This window comes from Fistularia commersonii, chromosome 35 (genome assembly GCF_037954325.1).
Source record: "Fistularia commersonii isolate RoL2024-O1a breed Wild chromosome 35, RoL_Fcom_v1.0, whole genome shotgun sequence".
NCBI classification, from domain to species: domain Eukaryota; kingdom Metazoa; phylum Chordata; class Actinopteri; order Syngnathiformes; family Fistulariidae; genus Fistularia; species Fistularia commersonii.
This window is the reverse complement of record NC_141318.1, coordinates 7,956,938-7,984,640: the sequence shown is the minus strand read 5'-3', so window position 1 is coordinate 7,984,640 and position 27,703 is coordinate 7,956,938. Positions and strand designations below refer to the sequence as shown.

The 27,703-nt window shown below is 39.1% G+C and overlaps 1 protein-coding gene across 3 annotated transcripts; it reads right to left on the bottom strand.

Moving 5' to 3' along the window:
- Positions 1-211: 211 nt before the first annotated feature.
- On the bottom strand, positions 212-26,965 carry LOC147214054 (testis-expressed protein 2-like). 3 transcript variants are annotated; one of them, XM_086142611.1, is made up of 13 exons: positions 26,765-26,965; positions 26,241-26,321; positions 12,054-13,602; positions 10,981-11,181; positions 10,377-10,689; positions 9,968-10,194; positions 9,573-9,734; positions 9,299-9,398; positions 4,237-4,363; positions 3,687-3,800; positions 3,171-3,380; positions 2,732-2,852; positions 212-2,046 (listed from the first exon to the last, which is right to left on the bottom strand). In XM_086142611.1, exons 3-13 carry the CDS (start codon positions 13,575-13,577, stop codon positions 1,897-1,899), a joined length of 3,249 nt encoding a protein of 1,082 aa, XP_085998737.1. In that variant the 5' UTR covers positions 13,578-13,602; positions 26,241-26,321; positions 26,765-26,965; the 3' UTR covers positions 212-1,896. The 3 variants fall into 3 exon arrangements, with proteins under 3 accessions (XP_085998737.1, XP_085998738.1, XP_085998739.1); XM_086142612.1 differs by having other exon boundaries at positions 3,687-3,794; XM_086142613.1 differs by having other exon boundaries at positions 10,416-10,689.
- Positions 26,966-27,703: the final 738 nt, after the last annotated feature.

Genomic DNA, 27,703 nt, shown 5'->3' with positions numbered 1-27,703 from the left:
GACATAAATTAGAGCATTTTTTGGAAAAAAGTTGTAAATGCAAGACTTAAAAGTCTTTCAAACAGGTTGACATTTGCTACATTTACTTCTGCAAAAAAATTGATATTTCATCCACTAGGATCATACAGCTGCAGCAAACAAAGCTGTTCTGCAAACTCCCTTCCACTACCAAACAAGAAAATGTCCAAATGAAGAGCCATGATTTCAGTAATAGATATTTGCAAAAGCAAAAAAAGGCTTTAATTGGCATATTTATTTTTGTCCATAAATTGAGGCAGATGCACACAATCACTGAATTTGGCCTTAAAATTACACTTTATCTTAAAACGTTAAGTATTCACAGATAATTCTTGACAAGGTCTTCATATATCCAAATCAAAAATAACTCTTCTATTCATTCCAAAGTCATCATACAGCATGCGCACGCACAAAAAATACAAAAAAAAAAAAAAACACCCCGCTGAGTAAAAACAAATATTTAACATAATACAACTAAGGCATAATGAGAAACACAATCATGTGCTTAACATTCTTACAGAAGAAAAAAAAACAACGAACTCTTGTAAACAATGTAAACGCAAGTATTGTAGCACAATTGTTATTACCACACAATGTGTACCTTTTTCGCAGAGGTCTGGCGCAGAAGGGCTTTGGTTAACATTAACATTGGAAATATTTTGCAACTGAAAACCTGTCTTCTTAGCAGGGTTTAAGTGTGGCTTTAGATTCTTGGCAACAGACTCTACTATGCTGTGTGTACCCAAACTTAACCCAAGTGAAGTCAAACTTAGATTGTTGTCTCTTTTGTCAAACAGAGAGGAGAATTTTTAAAGCACGTCCACGTGTTTAACTTGGTAATGGGTAAAACACAACTATGGTTATTATCAACATGAACACTGTTAAGTGTAAAATATAGATAAATACACCACATACTGATTGAAAGACAGGTATTGCGGGAAAAAAAATCAAATCTATCAAAAGAAAATTAAAAGAAAACTCTCACTTACATTTGTGCAATAGTAGATAATTTGTATACCCCACTCAAAATGAAGTGGGTTAAGAGTGTTCATACAATCACATTAAGACCCAAAATAAATCCAACTTACATTCAATAGATGGATCCTTGTACTTCTCGTTTTTTTCCAATAACAAAATACAGAATCGTTCATCAGCCTACGCAGTGTTTCATGTCATTGCACTTATTTAAATGTTGTGTCATCGGTATGGAATGTACAAAGTACTGACACTTCTCTCAAGTATTGAGTTTGATCTTGAGTACGATTTCCATACAGCAATTAAGGGCATAAATGGCAAAGAAAATAATAAAAAAAAAGATCAGGGTGTATTCACAGCACATACTAATACTGCTTGCCATCACCTGTTTCTTTTTTAGAGGCTTAAATGAAGCCACTTAAGGTTTATCATTTCTTCTTGTAAATAACCATAGTTGAATTGAGTTTTATTTTCAACTTAGCATTAACTCGTCATTGCTCTTAAATAAAGGGGCCATCCTGCCTCCTCTCTTGAGCCTCAACAAAAATGTGTCACCTGAGGCTTAGGCTAAGGTATCTGGTGAATGCTTTCATGTTAAAGTTCATAGATTATCATTAGGTACTTTTAAATGTGTACCCCACCCCGACCCCTGACAACATAAGATACCGTAGTCTTGAGCCGTTCAAATCTTCAAAGAAATCATAAATACTACTGAACAGAGCAGCAAGTGACTGTTAGCTTTTAGTTTCCATGAATCTACCTTATTCTCTCATAAAAATATATTGGATATGTGAAAAACTTTCACAATGGGAATGTCTTTAACAGTAGCATCTGACCGAGCTACTTTGGCTCCAGCTCCCACTTTGAGACTCTGTTACCTTTAGAAAATACTGTAAACGTTCTTCACTGCTGGTTTGTGCTGTCCTTCTCCGGCGGGGAGATGTCGGAGTTGGCTTTGGGCCCAGCTTCCAGGCCACTGGATGTTCGCTGGTCCATGGCAGAGTGCATAATAGTCAGCCACACATCATCCATGTTTGGCATCACAAAAATTTTCTGGAAGAGTAGAGAAAGAATGACGCCACAGTAGGTATTACATTTTTTTTCCCCTCTACTTTAAAGACACAGTAAATAAAGGTAATATACTTTGACTGCTATTTTCCTCTTGAGTTTCCACCCTTTCTTTAAATGATACTGCCCCATTGCACTTTCTGGACTACTGATCATCCATTTTTGATCAACAAGGCTTTTTTTTTACCCTTTAATGTGGTCTTCCCTTTGTGCTGTGGTGCAACATTCACATTATAATTTAAAATGTGTTTGAATGTCAAGTTTGCACCGGTTACCATGGTAACATACATAAACTCCATGTGGTTAGGCAGTTCATATGAATAAGCCTGTGTTAGTCGATGTACATGAATACTGAATGTAGATTGATAGTACACATATTAAACACACATAACATTATATGAGATCAGTCATTTTAAATTCAATCTGAAAATGGTATGGACCTCTTGAATATTTGAGGAAAGTGGATAATATAACCTTCGATACAAAAGGGAATTGTAGAATATCTCATAGTAAAACACCTATGACCACAGTAAGTTGGAGATTCCTCTCTATGGCGGGACAATGAGAAAAATATTTCTGTGATTCTTTTTTTTTATCTTTCCTTCATGCAACTAGATGGCATGCATAAGACAAATAACCTCTTTAAGTACAACTATAAATATAACTATACCTGAAACTCCTGGTCCAGTTTTTTCTCTATCCAGTCTGTGACATGAGCAAAAGTGACTTCTCTTTCTCCCAGTTTAGGACGTGCCTTCAGTTCGAGGTGAGGTGGCCTCCTAAAGCCATACCTGGTAAGAGAAAAAAAACAGTGTTGTTACCGTCAGAGGAGGGGAGTAATCTATTCGAAAAATTTCATACTGATAGATGAGATAATAAAAACTAAGTAATACTTTTTAAATAGGGTAGGAGGAACTCTAATCCTCTGTCATTGTGTGTTACATATAAAGGAATTCAATGAAACGTCGATTTGGGCATTTGGTAAGTACGACAGTGAGCCCCATTTTAAAATATGTAGAGTTTGTTTGACTTTGACAAAACAGTCAATTTACTTAATGCCATTTTTCACAGATTTACGGGTAAAACTGCTCAAAGTTTTCTAAATATACCATATCCTGTCAGTGGGTGGAGGGGGTATATTGACAGCCAGTGTTCCTTTGAGTTCCTGCATCTCCACCGTGAGCACGAGGGGTGTGTTGGACACTTCCTCCATCTTCTTTTTGATGAACTCCGTCTCAGTGGCTTTCTGGAAGTATTTGGACTTGGCTATTTTGTCAACAAAGCGCATGATCTTGCTGGGCTTGTGGCCTCCAACCAAGCTATGATGATTAGAATGGGGTTGGGGGGGTTGAAAAAAATAATGTCACATTGTTAAAATGATCGTCTTTTACAATATTTATTAGACTTCAACAGCTGAATGCCTATTCTGCTTTACAGATTGCACAGTCATGTAATTTGCTGTATTTTTCATTTCTGCACTTGATTTCAAAGGCTACATTTCCCTGCTGGTTATTTCACTGAACATTTTTCGTCTTATAATAAATGGAATGACAATGCTATATTTATACTTGCTTTCCAGAACAGTGATGTGTTTTGAATATTATTTTATATGGATCCATCCTCACCTCTCAGCTCCAGGTGACTCATTCGACAGTTCTGAGGAATCTTCTTCATCTGATGAGCCTGCACTGGAGGACTCCTCATCACTATCAGCAAGGCAGTAAGTGCGTGGTCTGTATCTACAAACATTGAAAATCAAGAGATCAGTCAAACTCAACACTAATCTCAAGGTTAATTTCACTAAATGAGTAGGTTCTGAGATTCTTACACTTCACTGAAATAAAGGGAGTACCAAAAGATAGGCGTGCAAAGATGCAGATTAAGAACTGAACATCGTGATGAATGGGATTAAAAAGCAAACTCACCGAGGACAGAATTGCATCCAATTAACAGCCACAAATAAGTTGAGTCCAGACAGCAGAGAGGGAATAATTGAGAGGGAAGAAACAGAAAAAAAATGAAAGTAAATAGAGCAGCGATTGGGTCAGTTAAAGTGTGCGGTAGGGAGACTGGTAACAGAGGAAAGTGAACCAAGTCAGGTGGGACACACGCACATTACATTGATGGAAACAACCTTTTTAAAACGTGCCCTCTAATAGGACTTTGCTGTCTTACCCATCTTTACCAAACTCCCCCAGGCGTGGGCTTTCCCCCTCCTTTCCCAGACGAATCAAATTCATCTTTGTCTCAAGGGTCATCAGGAAGGAGCCGCTGTAGGAAATGTCCAGGTCGAACCAGAGGCCTGCAGGACACGCAGTGGATTATACAAGTGTTGAAGAGGAGGATGGTGGAGTGTAGGAGAACGGCGATTGTTTGCCAAAAAGTGGCATGTACCACATGCAATCCTCTCTATAGTTTTTGTTTGATATCAGCAGGGATGAATCCTCTGCACTGCAAAACCTGATGTAATGTCAATTACATAAAGTCAGAGGACACTCCCAAATAAATGGCTTTTCGTGCAAAAAAAAAAGCAAACCTTGTCTGGAAACCCAGCAGAGGGCAGCACAGGTAAAAAATAAGGAAAAGACTATCTATGACAAGAATCTAAGCCCAACATTGTGCAATTCCATCCTTGTTTTACAAAATCAAAAACTTTCCTGACGGTGGCATATGGACTCAAGAGTGCAGATGGGGTGATGTGATTGAGAAAGTGGAGAGAGTGCAAACAGAAAACAGCATTAGAGTTGCTGCTTGAGCTAAATGATATGATAATGCACTGAGTCTGCTGTGATGGAGAGGAAATCAGTGGCTGAGAGTTTAGTGTGGGTGTGGCATTTACAACACAAATGCAGAAAAAGCTACAGACCATCAGACAGACTGTAAACACCCATGGAAAGAGGGAATTGCTTTACCTGCCTGTCCAGAGCGATTTTAATGCTCTGGATCAGGGTATTCCTGATGGTGCTGAAATCAGCTTCGAAGGAGTTTGGACTGCACACTTGACTGATCGTATATATTGTGAAACATACATTTTTGTAGAAACTCAAAGGCACAGCAATAAAATGTGAAGCTGCATGACCCCATATGCACAAGAGCTCAGAGGCATGGCTTGTGAGGTCAGGTGCTCGAACACCAATGTGCATGTGCGAGCAAGCGCACCTACACGCGCGCACACAAATACGTACGCAGACACGTACACACAGCTGGAGGTTCATCGATCCACTGCAATTAGTATGTGTGTTCCAGGAAAGAGCAGGGCAAGGAGGAAATTTAGATGCTTGGAAAAATAAACCTACTTTTGCAGCTGAGGAAACCTCCCAATGTAATAAATGATGAACTAAATCAGTTTCACTTGACAACCTTAGCAACTTTATGGTAAAATGCATCAGAAAAGAGGATGAGGCACGAGTCTCACCGGTTCGGGGTGCAGAAAACAAATACTATAAATCTGAATATATTAAGCTATATAAAGTCCAGTCAATCACAACTGTTTGGTTTGGAAAACAAAGATGGTTCAGTTTTTCTGTTCCCAACTTTGAATTACATCTAAGCGCTCTCTAAAAATGAACCATTTTTATACTGTATAATCAAAAGTAATAAAGATCAAGTCTCAAATAGCCTCAGACAAACACATCAAATAAACCTGGCAACATATTACAGTTTGAGAATGAGAGAGAAAGCCATCAAAATCTGACGCACCGACAGGGTCAACGTAACGGTGGCCTCGTCACCCTGGTTGCTTTTTGTAATGCTTACTGAGGTGCCTGTATTGGTGCCAAGAAAAACACCATTTTCATCTCTCTGGAAGATACAATCAATTTCTGCCTTCATTACGGGGTTTTAGGAGTAGTGTGGTGATTTAAAAATAAATAAATAAAAAATAAGAGGAAGTGACTCAGCACAGGAGGTAATAGAGATTCCAAGCGATGCAATAATAAGTAAAAAAAAAAAGAAAAGAAAAAAGACAGAAATAAGAAATGTGAGGGAAAGAGAAAATTATGAAGAGGAGACTAGAGCTGAACTCGAGCCAAATTTCATACAACTGCAGGGAGACAAAGCCCCGTCCCCTTGAAATGGTAAGCCTCTATGTAGTCCACCCACGGATAAGACCTGCTAAAGTACTTACAGCATACGGTATTGTACTCAGCCAAGTGTTCTACACCCAATCAAATTCCATTGGACTTCTGTAAACAAAGTATGCACTTAAACAGTGTTTACCAGGATGTGAACTGTGCAACACCTTTGCCAAAGGAGATTTATTGGCATTACTCGAGCACACAAGCACTTTTGTACAACATGTGTGTACATTAGTACATTCACAAACCAATATGTTAATGTCCAACACTGAAATCCAAGCAGATACTCTCGGTCAGTGATCTCCTCTGGCAGCCATAGGGGAACGCAAGATCTGTAATTTCATTAACCCATAAGCAGCCAGCAGCGGGTCACCACTTCCTTACCAAGTGTGAACACACAGTTTTACCAGTGTTTAACTAGACCTGCTGTTGGTGTTCTGCTATGATGTTCCATGAGTGATCCCATACTGAGGCTGAAAAGGCCTATACTTTCTATGAAAACTGTCTCAAATGTCACCTAAGTCTAATAGTCATTCAAAAGTGAATGAGATAAATATTTACCCACTGTTGTTACACTAATGCCCGTAAAAGATTTTGGCAATCATTTAAACATTGCAACCATCTCAATGTGAACTGAGTCAAGTTTGTAAAATGTTTGAGACAGCAGTGAGTGGAAGGTCAAAGCCACCCCCACATAGCGTGTGGCCTTATTAGTCACAATGAGAAGACTTGAAAAAGAATTGCGGCGGTGGCTGATCATGAGTTTAAATATTACTTCACGCTGTGTTGCAGGGTGGATTGCAAACACAGCGTCTGACGTTTTATGTTATGCAGCTATGAAGAATTTATAGCTGGTATTTTGTCATTTTACAACGTATATATTGATATCACCACAGTGGAGGTGGAAATAAGCAGTCAAGATATTAGAACTGCAGTTTATTATGTTTAATGATGGTAAACAAATGATGTAGGAATTAAAGGCATAAGTTATTACTATAATTTCTGGACTATTTAGCATACCTGAATACAAGTTGCACTCACTAACTTTGGAAAAAAAAAAATTAATTCTACATATATTAGCTTCACTTGTCTATATGCCACAAGTGTCCATTTGTAACATGAGATATTTACACAGAAAGAATTTTTTTTTAAATAATTTAAATAAATACGCACCATAAATGCTTTTCCCCCCCAGAGGTGCTTGTGACACGTCGGGTCACAGAATCTAAAAATACAGCAGCCTACCAGTAAAAGTCTTTGATCACTATCTTCATCTTCATACTGCACACTAAAACCAACAAAGTCGTTTTCTCAGTGTTGGAATTTAACAGTCTCAGAACTTTTACATCACACACTTCCTAAGTCTTGGTTTCATTGTCACTTTCAGAGCCACTTGAGTAAACCACATGCGTGTTTTACCGAGTCTATGTCTAATTTCAGTGGTTAGATGTGACGAGGCTAATTATTTGTCGTCATGAAGCTCGTAAGCCCATAAAAATCACAAATTAGCTTCATCATAGTTCAACCCAAAGTGTTCAAAGCATGTCAAAAAAGTACTGGCTAAAGGTCCCAATATGATAAGGTAAATTTTACTTTTGCACCTCAATATTCAAAAGTCATTGGATGAAAAAAAAATGGTTGACCACATGTCCCAATAATTTTGTGACACCAAATGTAAGTAGAACATGATTCGTTCACATTATTGTCCATTCACTATTTCTATTCTTTTAGTACTATAGGAGTACATTAAAAAAAAAGAAAGTGTGATGCTTTTTTCTGGTGCACAGTAGAAAGGGACAAATCTTAATTTGAGAAAGTCATTATTTTCCACTCTTGCGCGTGTGTGCATGTTGAAGAGTGTGCTAGATCTTGTAGGAAGTCAGAGCAATTGAAAACAAAAAAGACCATAAACAAATAAGACCATAAGAGGAAAAGGTTTAGATGCTGAAAAGAGATATACTGGATGGAGAGAGTATTGCTTAAACGGTACCGAACACTCCATTCTCAACGTGTTATCGGTGTTTCAAAACCTTGGACAGCAGCAGTAATTGTCTTGCCTGTAAAATCGCCGCCCACCTTTAATCCATGTTGATTTTAATATTAAAAAAAAGCCTTTTGCCTGAGTTTTTCCAGATAGGCTTATAATTATTTTGTAATTTGTTTCAAAGTGGATTCTGGACGGTTTCAATATTTTGATCCTGACCAATGATGACGGAGCAACTCTAAGGAAACTTTAACTATATCCACTTTCATATGTTAGAGTAATATTGTCAAGCTAAGTTTCTCTGAAGGGGTGCCATATACCCCATGACACAAAAGTAAAGATAAACTAATTGACAGCTGGGCTCACCAAAGATAAATCAATCTTAGGGGTGAAAAAAACAATACGCACACTTTATTACAGCTCTGAACATTTCACACTCCAAACCATTAGCAGAACCATGGGTTCAGACTGCTGAATATCAACCCATGCTTTTATATATATATATATATATATATATATATATATACACACACACAAACATAATTACACACACACACGTATATATATATATATATATATATATATAACACACACACACATATATGTATGTATATGTGTATATATATATAGCTATATATCCATATATATATATATATATATATATATATATATATATATATATATATATATATATGTATGTATGTATGTATGTATGTATGTATGTATGTATGTATGTATGTATGTATACATGTATATAGCATATACTTCAAAAGACCAAAACATTGGTTGAAACTTTTCAACAATTCAGCAACCTTAAAATACTCCAAAATTTGTTTGTGATGATCAGCTTTGGTTGGTGACCAAAAAGGTAAAAAGTAACTGCTGAAAGACTGGATCAAATGCTAGATGGTGCCACAAACCTCCTTGCTGCAGGAGTATGAAATAAATGATTGTTTTCAAGACAATACTGTTTGAAAAGCTTAACATAGTTGGCTCTTTAATGCTACACTGGTTTGCGGTAACTAGGTGATGAAGTCCCTCAAGAACAAAGAAGAACAACAACAGCTCTTCTGTGCTCATGTTACTTGCCAAGCGTGAACTCTGGCGGGATTTCGTTTTTAAGAGCTCACTGTGTTGATCTGTCTGTTTACTCAGGTTTGTCAGTTACTTGTCTTACCCCTGCAGTCGATGAAAGGATTGGATGCTCTGAGGAGTCTCGGCGTGGCCACACCCATGTCCAGTTCTGTCAGCGTTAGTTCATTCATGAAGTAAGGCAACTATAAAAGATAACACATTAGGACTGACCTTAGCACTTTGGATATAATTGACAGAAAAGACACTCAAACTGATAGAGTAATACACACACACACACTATATATATATATATATATATATATATATATATATATATATATTCATAAGGATGGTTACAGGGGGTTTCTTCTGCTCACCCGAATCTTGCTGAGCTTCATTTGAATCTTCTTAGAGACTTGTATAGCCCAGTAGGGCTCTCGTAAAAAATCCCAGACGACCCGACCAAGAGCAGCATTCACCCATGCAACAGCATCCTCCTCTCCTTCGAGCTGCTCCTGACCTGAGGCACATTTTTCGAGCTACAGAAAAGCAAGGACTTTAATATTAACAAGACTATCCTGACAGAATTATGAAAAATGGTAATAAGATGACCATTTTGTCACTCAACTCACACACACCCACACAAACTAACACATATACATATATGTGTGTGTCTGTTTATATATATATATATGTACACACACACGCATGCACACACACACGGAGGCACACACGGACGCACATACACACACAACAGTGTAACAGTGTCTACCTTTTTGTCTGTCCTAGGGCTGCTATGGGGACTGCGGGGGGCAGGGCTGGTAGCTGTGGGACTTGTAGTAGCCTGTTTTGGCAGTAAGGAGCCCATATAGACACTGTAGTCCAACAGCACATTGGTTTTGGCGTTGCCAATTGTTTGGGAGCAGGAAGAATCTTTTGATTTGGACTGAAATGTCAGTGTGTCATCAAGGCTGCTGCTCAGCCCATAGACGTTTAAACCTGTGGGCATTGACAGACACAGAGAGATGCAAAAAGTAACTGCTGTGGTATATATATATGCCAAATATTTAATAACTGTAATTACTCCTGCTTTTTATTATAAAAATGATAACAAAAACAAACAAATTAAGAGATCTTGACTAAAATTCTCATGTGCACCGGAGAAAAACACATTCATTCACCATTTTTAGACCCAACGGTATGAGAGGATTTCTTCATACCCTCCTTGGGCTTGGAAGCTGAAAGAAAGCGCTGGAACCACTCCTCTTTCTCCCTCCCAGTCCTTCCAAACAGATAGAGGGTAAGATCTCTGCTGGGGGCCGGTGAAACCCCAGTCCCCTCTCCTTTGTCCCTTGTGCTCAGTCCATCACTGGTCTCCCACCGGTCACCTTCAGCCTTTGACATGAAGTCATCCTGTTTGCCAAGTTCAATGCAGATGGGATACTTTTTGTTCCATATACGTTTCCTAGCAAGACCAGGAGGCACTAGATATACCTGCGGAACATTTGGAAGAAAGGGGACTCATTAAATTCACATAACATATTGTTTACACACAATATATTGTTGCTTTTTAGACTAGGACAACATGAGCCTCTCATATTGTCATTTTAGCTGTTAAAATACCATCGACATATCTTTTCATGAAATAACCTGGAACATTTGTTCCTCATTTATTAAATCAATATTGATGAACAACAAGGTTAACAAAAGGATACATTCGTCGTGAATTTTCTGAAAGCTTGAAAGGCGTCTCGTATGCTGGGAAAAGTTAATGCAACTACATACCTTACTGTTGGTCAAGTCATAGATCTTCTGACTGATGTAGGTGACGTCAACTTTCGGTTCATTGTGTGTGGCCCGGCGGGCAATGTTGTGGTTGGGTTTGGACAGACGAATAATTGAACCCTCCAACCGGACATATACTGAATATGTGAGTGTGGCATGGTAGGATTCTGGATCATAATTTGATATCTCGTTCATCCAGCCCTGGAATAAAAGGCATAAGCAGTCTATGAAATGTAAAAACGAAATGAAATATAAAACAAAACAAGTCAACATTCAAACAGCACTTGAAAATTAAGAATTAAGGCAGTACAATTATTCACTTCCGGCGCTGTCTCGGGCGGCTGCCTGCCAGAGTTTCTCTTCACCTTAGTGTCTCTTTTTCATAAATTCTCTACTTCTATTTTTCTATTACTTCTTCTTGCTTTAGTAATTATTAAGTTAATTGATCAACAATTTCCTTCGTGATTAATAAAGTTGTTCTCATCTCATCTCAAATATTCCCCTGCTTACTCTGTGTTATGGCACACATGAAATGTATTTCAATTAAGTAAAAAAATTAAACCCATTATTTTCTCAAAACTTCACAGTGATCAAAGTGTCTTTATAAATGATATCGTGATTTTTTTAATTTATTTATTTATTTATTTAATCAAGTTATATTTTGGCTTCCACTTTAACACTACTTGGCTATATTCAGCACAAAATTTAGTTAACTTTATGAGATGCTGTCATTTTAATAAATTACACCATCAATGAAAATGGTATTTTAAAGTCAAACTTTGGCTGCTTTAGAGGCAACCAGCAGATACAGTGACCACATACTTCTCCCTTCAAACATGGCAATCTATGTTATGTGACCTGGATAGATTATTTTCAAATTTTATACTTTAAAGCAACTGGTTGACATTGTTGTCTGAGGCAAATGATTGACAAATGGGTAATCAGCCCCTTGAATTTAATGAACAACGTGACAGCGAATATAATCCACTTTAAATATCAAGTGTATATTATTAGAAGGGATAAAAAATATTTAAAACATGTAACAGTTAATAAACTTAGGAGTAGAGACTGACCTTAAATATTTCAGGTTCTTTAATGTCCAACTTGGTCAGCTTCATGTGGCATCTTGAATGTCTAAAGACACTTCCAGAAGGTTTTGGTCCCGTCAGCCACACAACGCCAATGGCGATGAAGAATCCCAGTGCAATTCCAACCAACATTCCTCCAATATAGTTGGGCAAAGGCAGTACAAAATAACCATAGACCAGAACAGTGAGGATGAAAAGTGTGCAGTAAGGAACACTTTGCCCTGCCTCAATGTTGTCCAATTCATCCTCACTGCACGGTTCAGAACATCCAGTCAGTGGCAATTTGGTCTGACTGCCAGCTCTGGCATCAACAGTTCGATCACCACCATCACCCTCAGTGTCAGTACAAATCTCAAGGTCTTCTGTGTTAAGAATGCAAAAGTCATCATCCTCCTGCTTTGCAAGAGCAGACATGGAACATTTGTCTAATGACAGCGAAAATAAAGATTTGTTGGGGTTCTTGGGGTCTAAACAAGGAGAAAGTTGTGATTCGGCCTGACCAGAGACCCCAGAATTGGAGCTTTCGGCCTCTAACTCACCTCCTTCTTCCTCCTTAATGCAGTAATTGTTGTTGCTTTCCATGTGACCATTGACAGAAGTAATGCTAGAGAGTTCTGAGGCACTGGCAGATAAGGTCTTTGGGCGATAAATGCTGCTGCTGCTGTTGCTAACAATGCTGCTCTTTTCATCTATAATCTTGCTGAGCAGTTGTAACGGTTCGTATATGACCTCAGAGAGACGGCGCTTGGTGTCTTCAATTCGGGCCTCAACTTCTGAGACTTTAAAAAAGCTGCGATTATCTGATGAGGTTAGTGGAGACGAAGGGGCAGTTTTTGAATCAACAGCCGATGAAGAGGTGGCAGTTGGCATCCGGGACTGTGTGAATTGTTTGAAGAGCTGCAGGTTAAGGCGGGATTCTGGAAGACGGTGGGGTGTGGAGGATGAGGAAGAGTCCTGAGACGTGTCTGAAGATAAGGATTTAACAAGAGACTTCATCAGATGCCTGTGCCTTACTGTAGGTACAGGGATGCCATCGCGAGGCTCTGTGTCAGTGGAAAGAGATTTCACCAGACTCATAAAGGGTTTTTCACTGGAGGGAAAGCTTAAAGATTTTGTTGGTGGGGAACTGGAATTCTTTTGCTCAATTTTAAGTGATAATGAAGAGTCAGAAGGGGAGCTGGTAGTCTGGTGACTGGAAATTGGAGAAGGCCCAGGGGATTCGGGAATAACAGCAACTTCGGCTGGCAAATCTACTGGCTCCCCTTCAAACATCTCCTCGCTTGCTTCTAAGCCCGTCACGATATTAGACTCATCTGGAGTTGTGAGGGAGTCTGTTGTTTTGTACAGTTCCATTTCCTCCTCCTCTTCCTCTTTCCCAAGAGCTGAGAAGTGGATGGTGATGGTCTCCTTTGACAGTGATCCCTGAACATGGATCTTAGGAGCCATGAGAGGGGATTGTTTTTCCGTGGAGTTGGTGCGCTCTGCATTGCTTTGGTGCTGGCTATTCATCGCAGCAATCCCGCTTAGTTGTAATCTGCCAAGAAAGACCAAAATAAATATATTAAAATTTGATCTTGATATCTGGATACAGATTATATAGCAAGTAATCTAAGCACAGTAAGTACAATTTATCCAAGTTATGTTGAAAGCTATACTACCTATAAATGCATGCGATATTGGGCTCCTCCAGTTTACGCGGTGTACTTAAAGCCATTACGTAATAATATATTAGATTCCTATATCTCTAAGTTTAGATATATAGGCCAATTGAATTTACAGGTGTTATACTGAGGAACCCATTATGAAAGATAACAGGTATAATCTAATCTAAGATTATTGTGGACAGAGATTTATGTAGTACCTCTTTTCAGCCAAATTGCCATTCAATTTTTGCATGACATTTGGTAGCGAAAGAAAATTAAACAAAACAATCAGTATACGGCCATCACATCAAGCAAAGAAATTATATTTGTCTATCTAACATTCAACGTTTTGCTTTCATATTATTCCTTTACTTGATAAACTAGGTCATGGGAAGAATGTCAAGGGCTGCCTGTTTACAACTGAATGACATCCTCTGGTGTGACAATGGTTATGGTAATGCCATGTTGGCATTGGGAAATGGCATTCTTGTGCCTTGTCTGGACAACAACGTGGCATGAGGTCATGCTGGCTCACTCAAAATCAGAATCAACTGGGCCACTCGCAGTCACATGGGTCCAGGCTGAGCTTGTTACACATCTGGCCTAATGCCAGCATCCCTAGTTAGGGTGCTTTTGGTCTGTTGCCATGCAATCAGACGATTTTGGTCAATGACCAGTTCGACAGAATATTCATTAAAACAGAAAAGTCTGATAGATAATCTAGCATTTGCTTAAAGCACAATGGGAATGTTAATAAGGGCATGTAAGGAAATTCGCCCATTCTTTTTTTCCCCAACACATAGAAAGTCAAACTTGTCAATTCATGTGCTATGGAGTTATTGATTTAATGGAACCCTAGCATGTGAACAGGTTTACAAAATGTGAATACAAGAAAAAAAGAGAGTATTATTGATGCTCAAGAAATGAATTATAGAAGAGGGTCAGACAAATGATCCCTTCTGATTTACACTCATGACAATCATGGATATGACTCACTTTTTTGTTTACACAATGAGCTTCAAAATACACATGAGGATATCCATTTGGACTAAGAAGCGCCACAAGACATCTCATGTGTGACAAGTCAGTGTCAAATTAAATCAAATCACCTAGAGGGGAACTTGTTGGCGAAGTGGATGGCGGCTTTTGAGTAGTGACAACATTGCCATTTGTTTTTGCATTTATGACTGTCCTCATGAGTTATTGGCCCAAATGTTTGTAATGTATAAAAGCAATGTCTCATGAAGAAGATACTGATTAGTTGTTTTTGACCTGCACCGAGGTATGTGGCAGTCAACCACTTCAAATGCCTGAATTGATTTCTAGATATATTAAAAGAAATTTGTACTCTTGTACTTCCAGAGGAATATGTAATTATGTCGTGACAATGTCATTTTAATGACATGACCTATTGGGAAAAGTAAACAACCACTACTCTGAAAGGACAGGTCCTAGTCCCCACATTTCAATTAGGTCAATACATTTTGCCCTAATAATATCATTTGACCTGGCTGATTTTTGTATTTCAAGTTGTCCGGCCAGGTGATTTCTCGTCAATCCAATACCCCATGTTAGTGCCACACATACCATCTCAAATATCATGCAGAGCTGTTTCAGATGATATCAATGACATTAAGTGGTGCATTCTAGAAGAGACAAACAAAGCTAAAGTGAACACAGCCATTGCAAAACCAAAACTACTTTCATCATTACTCAGTAGAAGATAGTGAAAACCCACTGCACAGTGCAGGTTGCCTGGTAAGGGAATAAAACAAATCCCACATTGAGACTGTGGCTTTGTTTGTGCCTTTGAGGCCATGTACCTCTCAGATATGCAGTCATAATGGTTGATTTTAAAGACCAAAAGCCCAAAAGCTAGAGTCCTTGCTGAACTAGGAATAAGCTGTTGTGGACATAAAGGGTAACTTGACTGTAGATATATTTGTGGAATGACAAGTATGTGCAGTTTGGCTATTTTTCAGATGAATGTAACATCTGTGTTTTAACTGAAGGATAAGACAAACAAAACACCTTGTTTCTGTAGATACATGCAGCAGATAGTGCAAAGACTGGGCAGGGCATTGTGGCACTGACCTGATTAAGCAAAGTCAAAGGGCTGTAAATATTTGTGTGAGTAAGCATGGACATCTGTAGCAGCTTGGTGATTGTAAGAATTTGTGGCGCATTGGTAAGTGAATGAATATGAAGTTCAGTCAGATAGTCAGCGGTGAAGTTCTCAAAACAAAAGCTCAACTGAACTGGAACTCAAGAATGTGGTAAAACAGGTGAAAGGGGATTGGGTAGAAGTGCAAGATCATCATAACGCCCAACAACATGCTGCCAATGATAACACCTTTACCACTGGAATCAAAGTTAACATGAGGTGTATTGACAAAATATGATTCTGTTTTTGCAAGAACAAAGCAAACCCCCCTTAGTGTTTTTACAAAATATGATCATGTTTTGTTTGTAAATGAGTAGATTATCACTTTAGTTATTTGTACCTATTGTTGAAATAACTGCAGCTGTATGTATTTTGGGCATTACCCCTTATCACTACTGTTTAAATCTTTCAATTATTTTCAGCTGCTACTTGGTGGCCTGGCCCTCATGGGGCTCGGCCTGGCCTCAGCCTGAAAGGCCAATGTGGGACCGGAGCTGTGGCTGTAGGCGGTAAACCCCAAACCTGCTGATGGAGCTCTCTGTGGGAGGAGTTTGGTGAGGCCATGGAGAACGACTTTCAGAAGGCTCCAAGGAGATTCTGGTCCACCATTCGGCGACTCAGGGGGGGGAAGCAGTAAACTGTCAACAATGTACAGTGGGGATTGCTGGTTCTAAGTTCCTTAAGGCTCTTGACAAATCTATGCAACATTGTAAGGAATGTGTGGGAGACAGGGGCAGAGCCTCCGGATTGGCAAACTGGGTCGGTGATCCCCTTCTTTAAAGAGCGGTGTGTTCCAACTACAGGGGGATCACACTCCTCAGTCTCCCTGGGAAAGTCGACTCAGTGGTGCTGGAGAAGAGGGAGCAATGTGATTTTCGTCATGCCGTGGAACATTTGACCACCGTTAAACCCTCAGCGGGGTCCTTGAGGATGCTTGGGGGTTTGCCAAACCAGTTTACGAGTTTTTTGTGAACCGGGAGGAGGCATTCGACCTCGTCCCATGGGGAATCCTGTGGGGGCTGCTCCAGGAGTATGTTTTTCCGAACCATGTAATACAGGCTGTTCGGTCCTTGTATGATCGGTGTCAGAGCCTGGTCGACATTGCTGGTTGAAGTCGGATTAGTTTCCACAGGGTGTTTGGGCTCTTCCTTCAAGATAGGGTGAGGAGTCTGGTCATCTGGGAAGGACTCAGAGAAGATGTGCTGCTCCTCCAAGTGGAGAGAAGCCAGATGAGTTGGATCAGCCATCGAGGTGCCTCCTGGATGTTTGGGGCATGTCCAACCGGGTGGAGGCCTCGGGGAAGACCCAGGACACGCTAGAGGGATTATGCCTATAGGCTGACTTGGGAACAACTCAGGATTCCCCAGAGGAGCTGGACCAAGTGAGCAGGGAGAGGGAAGTCTGGGCCTCTGCACTTCGACTGCTGCCGATGCAAACCGTCCCCGGATAGGCAGTAGACGATAGATGGATGGATGATGGATGGATATACAATTTCTTGATACTTGGGTTTAGATTTGCTTCACAAGTGTGTAAGCAAAAAGACAGATGCATTCTTCCCGTCATTAATACTTACTGGACTGGTGCTTCTATTTCACTGAGAATTTATACAGGTTAAAAAATGACAATGCCTTACTTACACACTGCTTGAGCTTTGTGGTAACGTGTCACCTCCGATATCCTTTTCTGTCTGCATTTGTTCACCGATAAAAATAATTTGGGTCATTGGTTGTAAGACACAATGTCAACTGGTGCGAAGGACCCTTTACCAGAGTGCTACCTATGTTGATGCAGTCCCTCACAGGATGATCATGTATATAGAACCTATACCACTTTTTTTAAGTTTGCAGACATTTACAAATTGAGAATGTTATCCACAGAATTAGCCTATCATGTTGCAACTGTGACATTGACAGTTCCAACAAATTTGCCTGCTTCATAGTATTAGATGGTGAGAGGGCAAGAGTGGTCTTGTTACCATCAATTCTTCTTCATAGAACCTGTGAAACAGGCATCATAACCGGGAAATGTACTTGTCATCATTCTGATGTTGTTCCTGTGAAGTGTGATGACTTCAACTTTGGTACATCATAACTGAATTGAACATCATTCATTCATTCATTCATTTCAGCTAAACAGGAATGGAATGACATAATAGCCCCTACAAAAGCATCATCACAGCCTGGCTCGATATGAATGTGTCCTATTCCTGCAGGGGTCGGAATTTCCTATAATTGCACTTCCTGTGCTTGCGTTGGCCCTTATGACATACTTTTCATACTTTTTCTTTATAATTTCTTCTGCATCAACATTAGTGCACACAAATACACTGGGAGATTGGGTAACAAGTATGGGGAATTGACTAAAAATGTTCAATATTGCTTAATTCAAGGGGGAATCAACCTTGTTCTCATTTTCCATGACCTCAGTTCACAGAACTAATAACCCAAGGAAACACCATGAAGTAATTCATGGATATTGCTTTTATAAAAGAGTAGGACAAGAACTGTCTGGAGTGTTCATGATTGAAGGCCACAACAGATATGGGAAAAGACCTAGTTAGTGTGTGCAAGAAAAGAGACTTGGTCCCTCACAGCGGCACAACCCGATTTTGACATCGTCCTGACAGTCCAACAGGAAATAGGATGTTGCATCTGAACATCAAAGATCAGATTACACATCCATCCATCTTCTTCCGCTTATCCTGCACTCAGGGTCGCAGGAGATGCTGGGGCCGATCCCTGCTGTCATTGTGCGAGAGGCGGGGTATATTGTGACATTATGAGTGACATTGCGAGGGAAAGAAGAGTCTGGGAAGCCTTCCAAAGATCTCTTTCCTCCTTTGAAACCTGCTGAAGTGGCAGATTTGACAACCGAGGATACCAGGGATTCTAGTTTTCTGGATTAATCTGTAAATCAGCTGGTTGCTTTACAGGTCTCTTGACAGTCTATAAGCCAACAAGTTGAAGAGGATTCTGCCCTTGATGCTGATATAACCTTGTTGCCAATCCCATTCAAGGGGAGGATCCCTCAGACTCTCCAGCAAGATGCTAGCATATTCTTTTTTGCTGCAGCCCCTTCATGGGGGGAAATCATAGGATCTTTGGTACATGTTTGCAGAGCCTGCATGAGATGCCATTGGGACCTTGGGATGGTGGTGTGCAGAATTTGGGATCTGTCAAGCTGCTTTTATTATCCACTGAGTTGTCCAAACCATTAAGACTTTGACAGAGGTGATCTACACGGTTAGATCTGAACTTGATAATTACAACTAATGTGTGACCTTGACCACGTGTTAGCGAAAAGAGCACATCTTTTAGTATAAGTGGGACCCCACCATACTCCAAAATAAGAGAACTAACTTCCTTATATATGAGTGTGTCAGTGTGCACATACATATACAAATAAATATAAGAAGTAAAATTGGTACAACCCTAACAGTGACCACTCTACTCATCTTTTACAGACTAGAATCATGGACATGCTTTGGTTTAACATGAACAAAGAGAAACACCTGTGGCTTGATAAGACAAAGTCTCTGTAATTTGTCCCTGCCTCTGCATCCACTTTATACATAAACTTTTATAAAAGAAGTGGACATGCCACAAATTGACCTCCCTTTTCCCCTTAAATCCCTGATGAAAAGGGATATGGCTGATTTGACAATAGCTGTATCAATTTGAAAAGTTTAATACTAGTTCAATTGAGAACTTTTAAATATAAATCAATTCAATAAAATAGATAAAATAAAAGCAAAAACCGTACAAGAGCACTGAGGTTATAAAACCACTGGTGTGTTGACATTTTACTGCTGCTGATATTCAAATAGTTTGATGCAAAGGCCATTGTGTCAGACTGAGAAGAATTACCACTTGTTCTCAGATGGCCATCAGGATAGCTGGAACGCAAAACTATTGGCAGCAGCGGCTCAACTGTTGTTGATCGCAACAATGAGAACACAGTGGCTCCAGAGAAGTATGTGACAGAGTGTCCACTGGGACTGGGGAGTTAAAATGAATTCAGTCCTCGGAAAAAGACAGAGAAATTAAGGATGAGTTTTCATTTTCAAGCCCGTTTCCCTGACTGGTGTTTTGGTAAAACAAAAGAACACAGGAACCTTCTGTTTCAGAAAGCAATTGAAACACAGTTGGTGATTTCAAAGTCGCCATGCCAAATCGGTGACCCAGACCGTGTTCACGTTAAATAATGCACTCTTCATTCAATTGTGTCATCGGCAACAAGCCCTCATTATTTTTGAATGGACTGCTTGTCTGCACTGCTGACAAATCTGTGACACAGATCACGCCGACTACTAACTACCTGTTTTTCCCAAGCTACTCGAATATGCCAGCAATCCAAGATTTATGACGGCTTTCTCTCTCTTTTTCACTCTCTTGAAAAATGTCAATTTTAAATTTTACCAAGGTTTCAAAGCAGCTTTACACTGAAAAATTGAGGTCCCTGATGTCAAAGGCATGATGAACCTTCGGATAATCATCACCTGGATTTGGAATCACAGTCAGCTTTACAGATAATAAACTCGAGTGTAGGCTTATCTTTCCTCAGTTATAGCTGCACTGTTAAGATTTAAAATGACTCTTGCCTGTTATTATACACAATTTGATGGATTATGGATTTCACAAAAACAGCTTGAAAAACACTTTCAATAATAACAGACTTGTGATGGAAAAAAAAAAGCAACAATTTGTACTGAACATTTAAAGCCTTAAGAGTCTGATAGATCAAGTGGAGTTACTCAGGACAGTTATTAAAAAGAAAAACAATTGTTATCTGATGTTTATTTGTAAAATTTTGATGAGAGCACTTGTTTGTCAAGAGCTTGCTTTTGCCATATCTGCCTAAGGATATTTGAAGTTTATGTCAACCCTCCAGGTAGTGAAGGTATTGCAGACTTGAAAGAGTTTTTCAACATCAATTTTTGCCCACAATGCAACAGTTATAGAAAGGAACTTGTGAGAGGTGACCAAACACAAAGTAATCTTGCAAGGTACAGCTAATGGTTCTTGGAAGAAAGAGTTAACCTCGTGCTTTTTCTTCTGAATGCAAAAGGCCAGCCGAGTAATCATGCTTTTGCACAGCCTATCAAGCCAAACCATGACTCTATTCCTTCAGCCTTGACATAGATAAAAGCACATGCCTTATATGGTTTATTTTTCTGAGGAAACTAGGGCAGTTAAGAGTTACACACTATCAAGTATAGAACACCAGCCTTAAGAGCCAGAGTACTTTCTCTTGAATATGAAAACAAGTACAGAGAAGCCAAGTTTTGCACACATGACATCATGGGCATGTTGAAGAAAGTCGGGTAACAATCTTCAAATAAATCTTTATGACAAATGTCTGGCCATCCAGCCACAACTGATATACGAAAGCAGGAACTGGCAAGTTTGCTGTTTTGAATCAATAAGTACACCTCTCCTTCCACAAGCACTCTCGATGCCTGCATAATGGGCATATGATATCTTTTCAGTAATTCCTACCACTGAAAATAACAAGTGACACAAACATGTTTACATCATAGGAATATTAACTAGTGGGAGTTTTCTCAGTAAAAGTGTATTGGGACAACACCCAACCACCCACCACCCTTTTTATAATGCCAGTCTTCAAACTAAAATATACCTTGTTGGCCATGAGTAATTTAGTTTTCTGTTCGTCAATAAAGTCCTCGTCAGGCTTGATGTGCAAGTTTGAACATACATCACAAGTGAATAAGAGGTTTTGTGAAGTGCATTTATTGTTGGGGCGTCATTTAAAAAACATGCACATTTGATGAAGAATTGATCACCAAGCGCTCACAATGAAGCATATCTGTGAAATTGTAAATGTGTTAGCAAGTCATTTGTTGCTCCATGTAGTACATGGCTGTGCACTACATCAAACAAAAAGGTAAAACCTACAGTGTGGCAAGGTGTTATCATGTATTCATTATTAGTTTGGTTTCATTGAGGGCCTATTGCAAAACATGTCCACAAAAAGCTTAATCACCAAGGCTAAAACTGCTTCCATATGTGCGAGCAGAAAAACTAAAAGATGGTTGCACTCTTCTTTGTGGATATAAATGAAGCAGCAAAAGGATTTACAAACAACCAATTGCAAGCAAAGATGCTCAGAGTAAGGGCTCTGAAGATTCTGTTGCACTGTTTATTATATCAGTCTGAAGTAAAAGGTGAGATGTTATATTTTTAGGCAGGCTATATTTAAATTCCCCCAGCCCCCAATAATTATTATGTCTGCAGTAGTGAGATGAGTAGTTTCATCAGCACACACACCAAAGAGAGACCCTGAAACAGGCCACTAACAGCTGCTTGGTGGCTGACACATTCCCCTAGTGTCCACATAATGGTAATTATTTCAGTGGTGTGATATTGAGGGAGGAGTGGACTGTCGGTTAGACAACATGCGCACTTTGTTCGCCTGCCTAAAAAGCTTAGAATGGCAGCTGAGAACGACGTCACATAAAACGCTTATAAAACATCTGGAAGTCTAGGAGAGCAAAACAAGTGTTAAAAAAAGCAGTAAGCCAGAGGCCCTGCAGCAAGGTCCAGCCAACACTTATTCCATGGATCAAAAAGCTTCATTGTTTAATTATGAGGCATTACTAAGGTGGTTGGTTCAATTTGCTTTCATTTAATCCAAATAAGGCTTGTGTCAGGTGCCTGGAAACTGTGAAATTCTCAAATGTCAAATACGTCTCGCATATGACAGTGGGCTGACTTAACTTGGTTTGCCCAAACTACAGGAGAAGTAATGAGAATGAAAAACAGTGCATCGTCCAAGTATTTAAAAATATGGTAACTTGACTTGAATAGCACCTTTTCCAGATAAGGCTGAAAGGGTTTTGCATTTGATGTATTAAAATAAGAACAAAAATTTAGAAAAGACCAAGCAAAAGCAACAAGATACAGAATAAAGGTATATGACATCTTTCAGCACGTAGACAGTGCAGGTCTTGTGAAGAGGTTAAAAAAAATATTACAATGCAACGCCAAGTTGGTGAGTAGAATTGATAAATTGAAACTTGGTGGTAAAGTTATTGGAGTATTTCCACGGAGAGACAGTAAATAGGTTGGTCTATTTAAAGAATGTGACTTCAGAAAAAATGTGATTATATTTATCTTTCAGTATATTGAAATCTGAGATGTCAAAACAAGCCTGATAAAGCAACAACAGTTCTTTGCGAGGAGAGCTTGGAAAGCCACAAAGTGAATATCTCCTATTATCATGAGAACAGGGGTGTGGGATGAATGCATATGCAGACAGTATACACAACACGTGTTGGTTGACAGAGGTTATGGAATTATGTTGTTCTCCATTTAGTGTTGGAAAAGTCACAAGGGAAAGCATAAACTGCCGATACCGGTCTTACTGCATTGCAACAAGCAGTCTTGACATTCTTTCAAAGTAAAAAGGGGTAAGAGATGGGAGATGGAAAAATAAAAAAAAAACCTATCAAGGATGGCTTAACTTATCACAGTTAATATTCAGTGCAGGTCTGGGATATTGTTTATTTTTACCTGCTTTCACAGTGAGGAAATCAGTTGGATATGCCACTGGATGTGCTGCCTGAAGACACCAAAATGTGACATCTCCCTTCAACCTTCAAAATAATGCTGTAACAATGACTGTTCTGCTTGATGTTCACATTTCTCGAAAAGGATAGAGATAAGAATTCAGTTGGAAGGAACACTGGGAAAGCCGCCCACTATTCCTATGGATTTCTAAATTACTAACTGTCTCATGCTAAATGAGGCGATAGAGGAATTACCGTGGCACAGAAACAGTCAATACATTCATCAATTAGCAATTGACCATTCTGATAATATTTTATATTAATCTCAGCCTTTTTATGAATCTGTCTCCTCAACTGCCTTTATTACCATTTTGTCCCCCAGTGTTGCCACTGAACTTTAGTACACCTAAATGCAACTCCAAAGTAATTACAGTATAAATACTATCTTCATTGAGAGATCAGCATATTCATTACAACTGTCATCTTTAAAACCTAGGTTTTATTGGTGTCCATACTGATAGGCTACGGAAATTAGATGTCATATTGAGCCATGGAAACTTGTAATAAAGAAAATTCACTGACTTACAAAGACCAAAGAAAGTTCTCATACAATTATCGTCACCTGATCATATCGATCTTTGGAAATTATGTTCAAATCAAAAAACATTTAAAATGTCTACAGTTTGGAGCAATGTGAACAATTGCATCCGAGTGGGCACGTGCATAGGTTTCGCATTGAATTTTGCGATCCATTATCATTATCACAAGATTCAAGCTCTTTGATTTCATGCCCGCTAACAGCCCATTCTTCAAATCCATCATCTGTGAATGTCACTGGGAGTCAGACGAAATGTTTCAAGGCTGGAGATGTAGCTCGTTTATCGTCGTGTTAGCAACTCAACAATAATGCAGGTGAATTTTAGAAATAATATCTGTAACTGGACAATTTGATTGCTTCAATATCAATGCATTTCCAGGTTTAATCCTCCTCTTATGGAAGAGGAGTGTGGCGTTCTGACCCTTTAATTTTTTGCTGTTTTTTTCAAAAGTGAATGTACCTTGCTTCTATATGACAGAATATGTTAAAATCAAATCAGAATAAATTAATTTCTTACATTTTGGTGGTTACAAAAAGTTGAGATGCTATCTCTAACAGATCAGATCAGATCTTAAATGCAGGAATGCCGGCTTTCCTGCACTGAATGCGGCTAAAAAAGTGTGGAAGAAAAACAACTGATCTAGTTTGGCCCACAATGCAAGGGACCAGCCAATCCAACCCACTATGTATGCAAATATAACACACAGACAGTTAATGAAGAAAAAGATTCTGCAACCGTGTGACTTTCTTCAAAAATGTAAGGCAATTTGGCATATGAGCTACCATGTCTGTTCCAGTTTGGATATCAAAACAAAACAAGAACTCTATCAAGAATTTGTCCAATATGGTGAAGACTTGAAATGACATTGATTCTGTCTTCATTGGTTTACATGCCAACAATCAGAATTATGGTCTTAATATGTTTCCATCTTTATTTGTACAGGGGAACTCATGAACTCAAGAGTTTTATATCTTTTCATTCAAATTATATTTTTTTGTTAAAGATATATGGAATAACATGTTCTGAAACTAATAACGTCACATCACAAATGTCACATTTTTTGGGTGTCTTGACAACCCTGGACTGACTATATCAAACAAAAGTCAGACTCAAATGTGACTTGTCTGTTCTCACTACAAGGTGAATTAAGCATCTGGCGGTCAGGTTTGGGTAAAAACCTGTCAATGTTGAAATTCAACGCAAGACACTTAACTAAAGAAAAAGAAATAACAGCCAACAGACCGAGACACTGTCATCCAGTTGAAAAGACTGAACTACAGGATGGAAACTAGTAATTCAACGGGTGGAAGGATCTTTATGCGTAGCAAGTTCTTCAAGAGTTTAAAAGGTACCTTCAGGTCATTGTGTGCAAAGAAACCAGTGAAGCACCTCCCTGCAATTTCCTTTTACTAGCTGAACTTCAGTGCAGCTGTTGCAGGGCCCTGAACTGTTGAGGTGAGCCCACATTTGTAAACTGTTTTAGCATCTACCTCCAGGCCTTGAGGTCTGTGGGTTTTCTGACGTTAGGCAGACCTAAAATTCAGGTTTGTCGAGAACCTATAGGCCCATATTTACAAATGCTGCATTTGTGAGCACTCCAGCACACACTAAAAAACCCAAACTTGATGAGTTGTTTTTCCTATGAAGACGATAATGTATTCATAACAACTGTGCCAATACACACACACACACACACACACACACACATATATATTCTAGACCAGACCTGGTTATCTTACTGCCCGTGGGCCACATTTGGCCTGTGTTGCCTTTTTATCCGGGCCGCTGAACTACTTTCTTTGAATATTTTAATAAGTATTTTCAATCAATATAGAATTTAGAAACTCTTTTTTTTGTTTTGTATGGATGATTACATGCGAAATAGTGTCAGTATATTTATATGATCATTAATGATTTTAAAGTTGGAATAAAGTGCCATAAAAAATGAAATATTTAAATTGCAATTTTCATTTTTTTCAAATAACATGATACCAAGTTGGACCACGCATGAAAATGAAATAAGAAATGTGGCCCGCCAGCCAAAATAATGGCCCACCCCTGTCTTAATTAAACCAAAAAGCCTGAATGTGTTCCGGCTTTGTTTTCCATGAGCTTCAGTCTGCAGTATGATTTTAGTCATCCCTCTCCCTTGCTAGACTTTGCCCTTTCATGGGTCATCTGTAGCCCAGGAAACTGATCAATAAAGAGTTCAAATTTACTGGCAAAGTGCATTACCTTGTATCCTCAGTGCCATTCGATCCAGCCTGGGACTTGCATCTGCCTTAGAGCAGGGTCATGTTTCAAACGTCCGCGGTGCTGAGAAATCATATCGACCACACAAGAAATCTCGATGATTTAAAACACAAGGGACCTCGTTCATCTCGAGTGACATCTTGCACGTTAAACCCGACGGGCAGTTTTTAAAAGTGAATTCAAACAGTTGTAACAATTCAAATTACTTAGCAACACTAACATATGTTTTACGGTGAGGGGAACAAAAGTGCTGACTGATAATCGTGGGCACTTGGGCCAGAATAAGACTTGTTTATATGTCGAAAGGGCAGTGAGCGAACAAAAAAAAATGAAGTTGTTTGAGTTAAATGTAACGGCTGTTTTTAAAATCAGCTCAGTGCCATGCGAGGAAATGAGACATACAGTTACAGAAAGTAACAAGTTTTGTCCTACTAGTCTCGAAGTCCATGCTACTCGAGTTTATCTGATCAAACTATGGTAAAAAAGACAAATAATGTGTGTCTCACCGTAGCGAGTGTCCTTCATTTTTTTATAAAAATACGCCGAACAGTAGCGTCTTCGAAAGAGTCCAAATGATTTTCTCGGCACGACAAACGTAAATACACGTTTTAGAAATACTAGCTTGACGTGCAACTTGTCCTCCTGCTCGTTGCTTCGCTCAGCCTGTTGACAACTAATTGGGTTCAGTTCCTTAAAGAAAAAAAAAATCTGTATTCGGTTAACGCCAGAGTAATCGATTACGAAAAGCCCGATTCAGTAGATCGTCGGGTTATCGATTGTGCGCGAGCGATATTTCGACAAAGCATCTAAGAGGGTCTTGAAAGAGTTGACGGGAGAAAGTAAATAGTGGAAATAGTAAATAAGTCATCGTAGATGTCGGGAATAAACTCAGAAAAAAGAAACTGGGATTTAACTGCTAATATTAAACGTAATTACAAAATCGATAGCTTAACTAAACAAGTTTAATTAAGGGAGGACTGAAAATGAGTTCTTGCACGCGCGCGCATACACACACTAATACACACTAACACACACACATTATACAAGTTAACCACTTTTATTTTATTTTATTTTTCTATTTTTATTTTTACTGGCACTCTTCGAGGCCCTTCTCACGATCTCTTCACTTTCAACGTGAATGCATTTTTATCGCTAAAATGTTTAAACGTCAATTGTTTTTACAATGAATGATGACATTTAAAAAGGGAAAGCTCGGCTTAAACACATGGAATTATAAATATGTTGGGGGCGTAATCTGTGAATAATTTCTGGGCCTTTGGTGCACATTTTGGTCATTTCTAATGGAATTAGTGCCATCTAGTGTAAATATATTGTAACTGCTGCAAGGAAAGCGTGTCCGAGCTGCAGCAGCATCACATACAAGCACATCAGCCTCAACTTAAAAATGTCATATCTACGTGTGAAGATATATGTATCGATATACG